Source organism: Notolabrus celidotus, chromosome 3, assembly GCF_009762535.1.
Source record: "Notolabrus celidotus isolate fNotCel1 chromosome 3, fNotCel1.pri, whole genome shotgun sequence".
Taxonomy (NCBI): Eukaryota; Metazoa; Chordata; class Actinopteri; order Labriformes; family Labridae; genus Notolabrus; species Notolabrus celidotus.
In genome coordinates this window covers 14,719,850-14,731,576 of record NC_048274.1, presented here as the reverse complement: position 1 = coordinate 14,731,576, position 11,727 = coordinate 14,719,850, and the positions used below count along the sequence as shown (strand labels likewise).

The window sequence follows — 11,727 nt, the reverse complement described above, 5'->3', positions numbered from 1 at the left end:
ACATTCCTTAAGCCCTGAAACCTGCTGCGAACACACCAAACACACAGGTTTCCCATTCAACTAACACAGTGTATAATGTTTACAGCAAAAGAACAGAGATTATATTAATGAAGGAGGTAAAGTTGACTATTATGGACCCCCCAGGTCCAGCATGAACATTTTGCTTGCTGGACAGTGTTGTATACATGGGGTGTAGTGCTAGTGTTAGTATTGACGGGGGGCACCTATTAGCCACATGCATGTATGGTAAGCATGCACACGATGTGGTTCCTTTTGAAAAATGTGGGTCCACCGCTCCTACTGTGACATGTTTACATACGGAAACTTTGGTGCTAATTGGATCATGAAGTGCTCTAAAAGTCTGAATATCATCCAGATTATGCAAATTGTAATATTCTTTTCCACATTTTGATAAAAAAAGTCCCGGAGCATCGTTCAGGTGCACTCCATCAGCACTTTGATTGTATGTTACCCCCAGAGGACAAACTTGACTTTTATTGAAAAAATGCAGTTAATGTCTTCTCTGTAATATTTTCAAATTGTAAAGTCATCTCGCGGAACGGATAGGAACCTCTGGCGGGCTGGTTGTGGCCCGCGGCCCGTATGTTTGACATCCCTGTCCTACAGGGTAAATAGACTTTGTGGGGTCACAATAACCCCAGTTGATCAGAATTTGGTTGATTACATAACACATTTTATAGGACTTAATAGCAGCATGCAGACAAATAGATTAGAGACAAAGACAAACTTTCAGACTATACTACAACAAGGCATAGTAAAATTAAGAATTATTTTGATTAATTTAAATATATATATATATACTGGAAGTACAAAAATCACCATACTGAGGGGATACGGTGAGTTAAAAGAGAAGTGGAGTAAGTCACCTGCATAAAAAAATACTGTAATACTAGTTAGAAACACCAGCTAAAATGATGATGAACTTTATATGAATGCATAGAAGACAGTAAAATACAATGTGTATTGTTTTAAATTGAACCAGTCAATTATTCTTTGTTCATGACCTCCTCCAGGAAATAACCACCACTGTAGTGATGACAAGGTAAGGTACATAGAATGTATAAATAAGGTACGGCCTAAAAGCCAAAGGTTTTCCTCTAAATGTCCTCACACGGCCACCGTACCAAGAGTGTTGTAGAATCAGTTGCTATGCAACCAGAGCCGCTTCGTTTCCTTGTGTGAGGATGGCTGCAAGAAAGTCTGATAAGAATGTCCCTACCATGGTCCCCACGCCCCGGCCTGTCGTCTCAAAGGTTTTTTGTCTTGGTTTTCATGTTTATTTTTCAAAGTTTCAAACTTCTTCTGTTTTAAAGAGATCGTTTAATTTGAATGTGTTCCAACAGGTGAACTAGCTCACCTCACAAGCTAATGTTAATTAGCCTCCTAGCTTCTCAAACACATGTTTGGATAACAGAGGACAGAATGTGTTTTGTGATGTTAGTAGGGTTGCCAACTTTCTCACTTCTAAATAAGGGACAGGTGCACGGTGCCATGGTGGTGTGAGCATGATGTGTGAATTCCGTGTATATTCTGATTCTGATTCAACTGGAAATGCAGAAAGTGTTCCCTTTAATCCTTACTGTATCATTATGTAACCTCATATGAATAAACCTCACAGAAACCACAATTTGTCTCTTTACATTAAAAAACAGGCAAAAGATAAATAAAATGCAAAAGAGGAGTATGACTCATCAAATGTACTTTTTCCATGGATACTTTTTGCTGCTCTTGACTGACTCAAGCAGTCTTTTGTCCTTTTGCACAGCCAGAGAGAAGTCCTTACATGACAAGTCACAGTTTACAGATATCTGAAGTTCATTTTGATCAGCTCTGTGCTGCATCTGTTTCTTGAGTCTGAGCATTTAATGGCCATCAGAGAGAAAATCATCTGTAATAGGATGACTGGCGGTGTGATTGGCACATGATCTGCCACTGCTGTTTTATCTGATCTAGGATCTGTAGAGTGCAGTCTGCTGTATTTACAAGAGTTAATAGTCAATATACGGGACAGTTATGGTCCCTGATGAAACTAACCAAATTAGCCCAATATACGGGATGTCCTGGTTAATACGGGACAGTTGGCAACCCTAGATGTTAGTTTAGAAGTGTCAACAAAGTGTAAAAAATGTGTAACCCTCCTGTGTAGTTGCAATTGTGTCTACAAATGTCTCAAAATTACAAACTGTTTTCACATCGTTTCATTACATTGAGATACACATGTTCAAGCGTCATTTATATCAGAACAAAAGCTTATACATTTTTATCAGTAAGGCTGAAATGAAGATACGATAAAATGCAAATATATTCATACTGAATACAATCTGATGTAATGTGAAGTTTCACCTCAGACTCTTGATGCTAACTGCTTTATCTCTTTTAGTCAAAGAGACGCCCATCCTCGAGCAGTAAGGCTGACATGTCCAAGAGGGCTGAGGAAAGAGCCCAGGTCAAATCTGCCTCTGGTCCAACAAAGCAGCACACAGATATCCTCCTTGCTAAGGAAGAGCATTACAAGTAAAACAGGATGTTTCCAAATATTTTGACTTTGCCAAATGTATAGTAGGGGTTATTAATGAAAGTATAACTATACTACTTCTACTACCTGCTACTAGTTACTATGATTATGGTGAATTAATCATATTGTTGCAGTCCTGCAACACAAACATCATTTTCATTAAAAATATGCCTTTTAATGTCAACTTCCTCCTTTTTTTTTTAGACTTCTTAATGCAGAGCTGGAGGCCAAAACAGCAGATCTGGTAAAACAGGCAGAGCAACTCATGGTAAGTTATCAACATGCTTCCATAAGTATACTAAAACAATGTTCTGTTGCATTTGCAGAGCCTTGCTTTAAATTGGACTCTTATTCATTTTTTGTATTTTAGAGAGAACAGAATGAAGTTCTGTCAAAACCCCTTTCCACTGTCCTGCTCACTGACATTGAGGATGAAGATGATTTAAGGTAATAAAGGATTGCAGACCTATAAGTTGTTCATTTTCCTTCAAACACTGCTAAAGCCTACTTTTATCCAAATAAAGCATTCCGGCTTTCATACAAACCATTCAGATGTTCACTGCTTTATTGTAAAACAGCTGAAAGGTTGAATAAAACATTAAGTTGGTACTTTATTGATGTGATATGTATGTTCATCTCTTCCCCTGCAGCATGATAAAGACTCGTCGGTCCTCAGCACAGAAGCCTGAAGTGAAGGTATCAGTTCAGAGTATGAAGTCAGGCTGTCTTCTATAATAACTGCAAAACTTGTTTACAATCAGCTGGCGCAATTTGTCAAGGCTGCAGGCCTATAAAATATGATTATGATAGTAATTTACATTCCCTCTCTGTCAGGCATTGACAAAAAAAGGGGCCGCTTCACATCCCAAACAGCATGTACAGGAAAGCAAGGAAAAGAGCTTCACCATAAAACAGTGTGAGTTTGATTTTATATGATTTTACAGGAAAGTCCAGTTTTGTAAGAAACACGATTTAGTGAGTACATTCTGTAATCAGTGTTCTTCACAAAGCTGATAAAAGATGTCTTTTTTTATAATGACAGAACCCAGAAGGTGTCCCAAGGGGAGGATTTAGCTGCTGTAAAAGATGTGGACAACTTTTTCCTGGCAAAGACAATCCAAAGCATGGAGGAGAAGATGCATGATGACATTGTCGTCCATGACAATGTAGTGGATGATGCTGGAGATTATTTAGTGTCAGGTAATTTGATTGATAGTAAATCTAATCACAATCTAATTATTTGAGTTCATTCATTGAAGCCATTTTTCTACAACAAACAGTCAGTTTAAGTTTTTAGTAAGTATACAAGATTAACAGCAATATTTATTTGAATTCATATTATTGTTCGATTTTACAAAAGATGATTTGTGTATAAGGGTCAGTAGAAAGATCTGAAACAATATAAGTAATTATTTTCTATCCTCACATATTGCCAGTTAAGAATTTTACCTGAAATCTTAATGGGAGCTTAAACAGAGCTGAACGTGTTCACTGCTCTGTTTTGTTAAGGTGTGTCAGATGCTCAAATACGAGTCCTGAAGGCAAAACTACGGATTATGCAAGAAGAACTGGATCAACTCTCATATGAATATTACAAAAAGGTAATGTTAAACAATGTGCATTAACACAATGATGAAAGAGTAGCTGTTGTTGCTCCTGCTCATCAGCAGAGGGGGACAGAGCTTCAGTGTAAGCAGACAAAAACAACAAGTGATGGAGAATGAGGCGAGACACAAACTTGACACAACCCTGTTTGTCAAAAGTAACTATGTTTTGAAATAACCATTGTCCTCCTTTAAAGTCCTACTTTCCAAAAGGCTCCAAACTTATCATAAAGTAAAACACTTGTCTTTGCAGGATCATTTTTTAAACATTATTCCTAACAGAAGATATCGTGTGTAGATTAAAGTGTGTCTTTGCTGCTACAGGATGATGAAAATGCGAAACTCAGTGCCAAAATAAAGGAACTGGAGGAGGATAAAGCCAGACTGCAGAAAACTAGCAGCATTCAGCAAACACAGATCGATAAGCATCGAGCTTTGGCTGAGAGTCTGCCAAAAAATGTGACAGTCTTCAGGTGCAGGGTGTCAGCTTTAAACAAGGTCTGTGAACATTTAGAAAAGTCAAAATATTTCTGAATAACAAAATGTAAAATGTCACACGATCATCCATCACTGGTGAATTTCTGATGTGTGTTTGCATGTGACTGATCTCTGTGTAGGAGATCGAGAATCAAACTAGATCCCAGAAACAAGCATCAGCTGTCCACGGCACTGTGGAGGTTCGTCTCAACAGAGCAATGGAGGAGGTGGAGAGGCTGAAGACTCAACTGAACAAGATGAAACAGACCAACAAAGTAAAAAAGCATCAGGGCTGTCAGACACTTACTATTTGTTTGATTACTGTGATGGTTCAAACCTGATATTTTAAATACCAAAATGCTGATTTTATTCATATAAAAAAGAACTTTCTGATTTGTAGGAAAACTTTTCTTGCAAATCTTTTTTTTAAGATCATCATACATCATCATGATCACATAATCATCATCATGTTGTTGTTTCAAAGGAGTGGAAATGCTTTGGACATGACTAACTTTTTAGAATAATTATGCTTCATTTAAACCACCTCTTTCAGAAATATCTGTGAAGCAGGAAATCTGCTTTACTCGGCCGAAGCAGCAAACTTTTTTTTCCCTTTTTTGTTGTGGTTTATTATTTTAAAAATGTACATGACATTTAACCTAAAGAAGACTCTACTTCAGAAGAGACTATAAAAGACAACGTTCCCTTGACATGGCTCTTATTCTGTGCTTGGTGATAACTGAAGGATTTTAAATGTTGTACTGGAGGAGATGATTTACGCTGCAGGAATTACCTGATCACTAGGAATGATACTAGGCAGTGTGTGATGCTGAATATAAAAAGCATGTCATGATTTAAATGAGTGAAGATGCATAGCAATCACAAATAAAAAATTTTTTTTATTGAAACATAGATTATGTATACATATTACAGAATAAAAACAGCTTAATGTGGAGTCACAGGGTTTATTTAATTTATTTTGAAACCCATGTAGTTCTGATTGTCAGAGTACTGAAGTCTTGAGTTAAAAAGTCAAACACATTCTTGTGTTAACATCTTTAATAAAAATACTTTGATGTTAAACAGATAGATCATTAACGTCAACCCAAAGCATAATTTATAATTGATTAAAAATGTGTATTACATTGTAACTGATTTCCAGATAAGACTTTAGGTTGCATGTTGGACATATTTAGTTTTTTCTGATTTCATTTTTTCAATACTGTTTTTTTTTTCATTTTTCAAAGGACAAGACAAGCGAGGAGCTCCAGGGTAAAGAAAATCTACTCACAGAGAACAAACTGCTGAAAAAACAGAAAGCCGAGCTCATGTGGCTTCAAGAAGCAGCTCAAGCTGATTGACATTCTCAAAAGACAAAAGGTAAGAATCTGTGCCATACCCTGTTAATACACATCTTCATCGTGGTTTATAATCTTATAAACCTACTCTTCCTCTTTTCTGCAGATGCATTTTGAAGCTGCAAAACTGCTGTCGTTCAAAGAAGAAGAGTTTGTGAAGGCTCTGGACTGGGGGAAGTCCTGAACGATGAGAGGTTTATTCTTTTTGATTGGTGGAGGATGTCGAGATAAATAAGGAGAGACTTGTTGCTACCACCACCTCAGATCTTTTCTAAAACTATTTTATTGAAGATCCTGCACAACTTGAGTAAAATTACATCTCCTAATTACTTGTTTGCTACTGAATGATAAACAAGTGCTTTAATAAATGAAGAACTCTATGGTCACTTAAATGTCTATTTGATTCACTGATGAACCTTAGTCTGCCATCTAGTGGTGTAGCGCAGAACTTCAGCATATACTACTTATCTTCCCAGCTGCCTTCAGAGAAGATGTCTTGCTGATGTGTTTGAAAGTTCTTTCGGAAGTCTTCATCGAAGTGCTGTAGGTCTTCTTCACGGAGCAAGCCCTGTAAAAAGGATACACTCATGGTCACATACTTGTTTCACTTGACTATGTTAAATGATAAAGATTTAAACCATGCGTCGTACCTTTGGAAGGTATCCAAGGAGTTTTGTTGCATGACGTTTAAGGAGTCGCTGCCTCTCTTCTTCGACGATCTGTCTACGATGCTCCTCCCTCTCCTGCTCAACCGCTCTTTCTTTAGCCTCCAGTTCCTTAAAGAGAGAGAGCAACATCATTATTAAAGCACCTTATTAAAAATGCTCAGTTACAATGTTCTACTTACACTGCTTCCTCAAATAAATCCTTTACTTTAAAGGTGTATTACATTTTTTTCTCATACCTGTTTCCTTCCTTTACAGTCGAGTACAAGCAGCCTAAATTCTGACAGTTAAACTTCACCAGCACTACCTTATTCTTAGTGAAATAAAGCACACAAAGAGAGGTTTTACCATGTTAGCCTGAATCTGCCGTCTTCTGTCCTCTATCAGTTTCTCCACCTCGCGCTTGTGCTCGAGTTGCTTCATGCGTCGTTTCTGAGCGTTCATCGGCTCGATCCGGTCGTCCTCTGCAAACTTTGCCATCATCATTTTCCTGAAGGCCTCCTCTTCCTCTTTCTGTGCCTGCCTACGCATCTCTTTGAAAGCCATTTGCTCCTGGTACGTCTGCTGCATCATCAGCCTGTGTCTGATTTTCTTCTCCATCTCTTCCTGTGACACAGAGGTATTCAAAATATATTTAGATAACTTATAAAACAGAGCCCCAGAAGAAGAACAGTTCTGTCTCTTGTGAATGTCTCTTAGACTTTTTGAGCTGCTGTTCGTGAAGAAGCAGCCCTTACATTCCCCTCAATTCACTAAAATGAATTAAATCTTCAAGTTCTTTTCATGATTAGGATGTTAAAACTCGGGTTGAAATGACACACTACAGATTATTTGCCTTGGAAAACTGTAACATGGTGCTAAGTGCCACAGCGCTGAATTAACTATTTGACCAACAGGCCATTTGTCAAGCAAATTTGATTAACTTTTAGCATTAGGGGTAGCATAGAATACTTAGAGATGAATGTTTACAACGTTGCCCGTGAAGTAGTTGTACTTACAATTTCTTTCTGCCTGTTAGCCTCTTCTCGTTCTTCTAAACAAAGTTCCTCTCGCACTCGCTCCATATCTTCATGCTGCCTCCGCTCCTCTTCCATCTTCTCAGTCAGCTGCAGAAAAACAAATACAGGTTAATCACCAAATCTCACTGAATGAACAGACAAACGTAGAAGCCTTGGAAAAAAAGGTGTCTCAACTAGTTTCAGCAGATGCTCCTTTGCTTCTTCGCGCTCCTTCATCTTTGCCATCTTGGCCTCTTCGATGTGCTGCTGATGGCTCGCAAACTCCTTGATGCGTCTGTTCTCTGCCTCCATCTGTTCTTGCTCCATGTGTCTCCACTCAGCCTGCTGTCTCTTGAATTCTTCGATGTGTTGCTGAGTGGCTCTGACCTTCTCCATTTTCAGTTGCCTCTCCCTTCAGGAACACAACATTAGGTATTAAAACACATCATGGCACCCTGAAACTAACATGCTCAAGTTGAGTACAGATAGATACTTTGATGTGTTGTGATACCACTCACATCTGATCCTCCTCATAAATCTTTCTGACAATCTCGTCCACCATGAGCTTCTCCTTGAGGAACTCTTCATAGGCCTCTTGTCTCTTGTGCTCTCTCTCCATCAGCTGGTGCTCCAGCTCTCTCTGATACTGCACCACCTCCTCTTGACGTCTCTGCTCCAGCTTCTGCTTCTCAGCGGCTGTCTGCTCACGTTCACGTTTCATCATACGAGAAAAGTCTGCCTCCTCGCGCTGTTTGCAAAAAAGATGTATGGTAAGCTTGTGATTTTAACTTTTAATGTTAATTTTGTTCCAACAGTTTTTCCTATCTATTATATTTTTGCAACATTTGGAGCTCATCACGAATAATAATACATTGTTGTTCAACTCCTTAACTGACAGAGTCTAAATATATTGACAACAAAAATACCTTACGATACTTTAAAAACAGAATCTGTATTTTCTGACTGACAGTTCAAAATTGTTTCTTTGTAGGTAAGTGGTAAAAACCATTAAGAACAACACTCACCATTGTCTCAAACCTCATAGCTTCCTGCTCAGCAATCTGTGCGGCTCTTTCCTTGTTCAGATATGCAGATTTCAGCTTGGACTCCAACTCTCGAAGCTCCATGCTGAAAGTGTTGAAATAGACTTTAAAGAACTTTTGAGGCGGCAGCAGCAGAGGAAGACAACACTAAAGCAAGAAGTGTTGTATTTGCATACTGACCTGGGATATGCAGTAGGTCAGGCTAAGTGAGCATACCTGTTCTCTTTGATATGCTGTCTCATTTTCTCTTCTCTTTGCTTCTCAAAGTCAATGCGGGCCAACTCTTTAGCGATCCTCTCTTCTTGTTCTAGCTGTTTTTCTCTGTTTTCTCTCTCTTCCTCTGCCTGCAAGAAAAAAAATCTACATTACTTGATTAGTTCAGTCAGTGGTAATGCTTTGATAATATAGCAAGGTGTTGTGAAAAGCAATGCTTTAAAATGTAGTCTTGTGGATCATTTTCAGCTGTATCAAAAATCTCAATCATCAGCCTAGATTGTGTTTAGTAAACATTAAATCTCTGCTGTGCATTACCATTAATAGAAATTGAAAGACTTTTTATCAAAAATTTCAATCTTTACTTATTTTAGGTTGTATTGTGTTCAAAAATGGTTAAATCTTTACAATTTCTGTGTGTTTATTATGAAGTTAGCAGCAACTTAACTTATTGTCTAGTTCTGTTAACATTCATCAGATCAGACAACTAGAGAGAGAATAGAATAGAATAGAATGTACTTTATTCATCCCTGAAGAGGGAAATTCAGGTGTCTGGCAGATCAAATAATAAAATCACATTTAAAAAAAAGTAATTCAGGTGTCTGTCAGCTCATCTCCCATTGGCTAGGGAGTCATGAAGCCTAATGGCTGCAGGGATGAATGATTTTCTGTATCTCTCAGTCCTGCAGCGCAGAGAGCATGAGCCATCCACTGCTGCTGTTTCTCTGGTCAACAAAGAAGTTGTGAAGTGGATGATCTGTGTAATTTAGAATGGCCTCTAGCTTCTTCTGTGTGCATCTCTCCACCACAGCCCCCCAGTGAGTCCAACCTGGTTCCAATCACAGTGCTAGCTTTTTTCACTAGTTTGTCCAGTCGCCTCGCATCCTTGTGTTTTATACTGCTTCCCCAGCTGACTGCAGCATAGAATAACACACTTGGCACCACAGACTGATAAAACATCTGCAGATGTCTAAGGATCTGAGCCTCCTTAAGAAAAAGAGACGGCTCTGCCCCCTTCCTGTACTTGGAAGGATTTCACCTGCTGTGGGCGGACAGGATACAGGAGAGCAAGACTGAACTGACTGAAGAAGGCCAGCTCAGTCCTGGACCCTGTGGAGGTGGTGGCTGACAGGAGAATTATGGCCAAGCTGTCTCTTTGCTGAACATTTCTTTTCCATATATATTCTTGTTGAAATTCTTGTACTGTACACCTTTTTGTTTGCGGCTGTTACTCCATGAATTTTCCCGCTGTGGGACGAATAAAGGAGTATCTTATCTTATCTTATCTGTGGAGTGCATCTGTCTTAAGGGACCAGTCCAACTTGTTGTCCAGGTGTACACCTAGATATTTGTAGGTTGGCACCACCTCGATGTCCACCCCTCGAATGTTGACTAGCTGATGGCAGAGCCTGGATCTTCAGAAATCTACTATCATTTCCTTTGTCTTTGAGGAGTTCAGTAGGAGGCAGTTATTGTGACTCTAGTCACTAAGCAGATTCTTTACCTTAACAGGTTCTCCAGAAAGAAACATGAAAGTAGCAAGTACCTATATCAATAAAAAAAAAACATACCTTAAGCAGATCAATCTCCATCTGCCTCTTCTTAAGTCCCTCCTGAACCTGTCTCTGGTATCTCCTCCTCTCAAAGTCCTCCTCCTCCCGCAGACTGGCGTGCTGCTGCCTCTCTCTGTCCACACGCCGGGCCTCCTCCACCCGGTGCTGCTCCTGACCCTGGCGCTGAGACATCAGCCTCTGCTGCTGGTTGTGCATCCAATGACGACTCTGTCCCGGTAGAGAAAGAAACACAGTACAACATGAAACAGAAGGGCGCTGATAAGAGTGGAACAGACTCGGCTGCTCTGAGTAGCAGTCATGCTAGCGTTTACTCTAACTTCGACTTGGTAACAGACGTTTACCATGTTTGAGCACGTCCTCGGTTCCCGCCTTGTACAATGAACTACTATTAACTCTAAATAATGCAAAACTATCAAAGAGATCACTTCAGATACATGTGTATCAACAATAACAAAGCTCAGCTAATCAGCCGTAGTTAACTTCAGAAGTCTTAACTTCCCTCCGCTGTTTGGCGTTTTCGTTGTCGTGGGAACGACGCGTCTTCTTCTTCTTCTTTGGGTACGGCAGGCGAGACGCAACAACGGCGTATTGCTGCCCTCCTCAGGTCGATGAATCAAATCCTTAGATCAGTTCTCATTCTTGTGTACACTCCTGTTCTGTGCAAGAACTCCAACAGACTCTTAACTTTCGCCCAGTTGTCCAAGATTAATAACGTTCTCATGCTAAAAACTGCTTCTCCAGCTGTTTGCAGGTCTCCGAACAAGGTCCTCCTTTCCCGAGCATATCTTTCACACTGCAAGAGAACATGACGCACTGACCCCACGTCCCCACAGTCACATTTCCCATCAGGGTGCTTCCCTATCAGGGCCAGCCCACTCTTGAGCCCACAATGCCCGAGCCTCAGCCTAGTTATAACTACTGCGTCTCTTCTTTTGCACTTAACGAAATATTTTTCCTTTCCCACTGCGCTCTGAATTTCAAAATATGACCTCCCCTTTCTTTCATTTTCCCATGCATTTTGCCATGCATCTTTAACCCGCTTATTTATAATTTCTTCATACTCCGGCAGTCCATAAGGCAAACACATTCCAACACTATCAATCTTTGTGGCTCTCTTTGCCATAGTATCTGCTCCCTCATTTCCTTCTATTCCCATGTGTGCTGGGACCCAAACAAATCCCACTTTACCCCCTGCTGTGTGAAGTCTATACAGCATTTGGTTTATCTCTGCTAACACGTCCGGCCTAGTCTTGGACTTC

At 39.7% G+C, this 11,727-nt stretch overlaps 2 protein-coding genes across 2 annotated transcripts; one reads left to right on the top strand and one right to left on the bottom strand.

Annotated features, from left to right (window-relative positions):
* The first annotated feature begins 1,141 nt into the window (after nucleotides 1-1,141).
* tex9 (testis expressed 9) lies at nucleotides 1,142-6,361 on the top strand. Its single transcript, XM_034680310.1, is given in 13 exon segments — nucleotides 1,142-1,274; nucleotides 2,402-2,535; nucleotides 2,741-2,804; nucleotides 2,907-2,983; nucleotides 3,187-3,245; nucleotides 3,371-3,452; nucleotides 3,579-3,736; nucleotides 4,046-4,137; nucleotides 4,465-4,638; nucleotides 4,758-4,892; nucleotides 5,865-5,947; nucleotides 5,949-5,997; nucleotides 6,082-6,361. Coding segments are annotated over 13 exon segments (1,254 nt in total). The 5' UTR covers nucleotides 1,142-1,205; the 3' UTR covers nucleotides 6,160-6,361.
* On the bottom strand, nucleotides 5,843-11,278 carry mns1 (meiosis-specific nuclear structural 1). Its single transcript, XM_034680552.1, has 10 exons — nucleotides 10,810-11,278; nucleotides 10,466-10,675; nucleotides 8,898-9,025; nucleotides 8,664-8,766; nucleotides 8,157-8,386; nucleotides 7,834-8,050; nucleotides 7,639-7,746; nucleotides 6,989-7,246; nucleotides 6,626-6,751; nucleotides 5,843-6,543 (listed from the first exon to the last, which is right to left on the bottom strand). The coding sequence occupies exons 1-10, from the start codon at nucleotides 10,810-10,812 to the stop codon at nucleotides 6,436-6,438; spliced, it is 1,491 nt and encodes a 496-aa protein (XP_034536443.1). The 5' UTR covers nucleotides 10,813-11,278; the 3' UTR covers nucleotides 5,843-6,435.
* Between the last annotated feature and the right edge of the window lie 449 nt (nucleotides 11,279-11,727).

Coding starts and splice junctions, on each gene's coding strand:
- mns1 (XM_034680552.1), bottom strand. Junction 8,387..8,663: donor CTATGAGGTTTGAGACAATG/GTGAGTGTTGTT, acceptor TTTTGCAAACAG/CGCGAGGAGGCAGACTTTTC. Junction 6,544..6,625: donor TCCTTGGATACCTTCCAAAG/GTACGACGCATG, acceptor TCCTTTTTACAG/GGCTTGCTCCGTGAAGAAGA.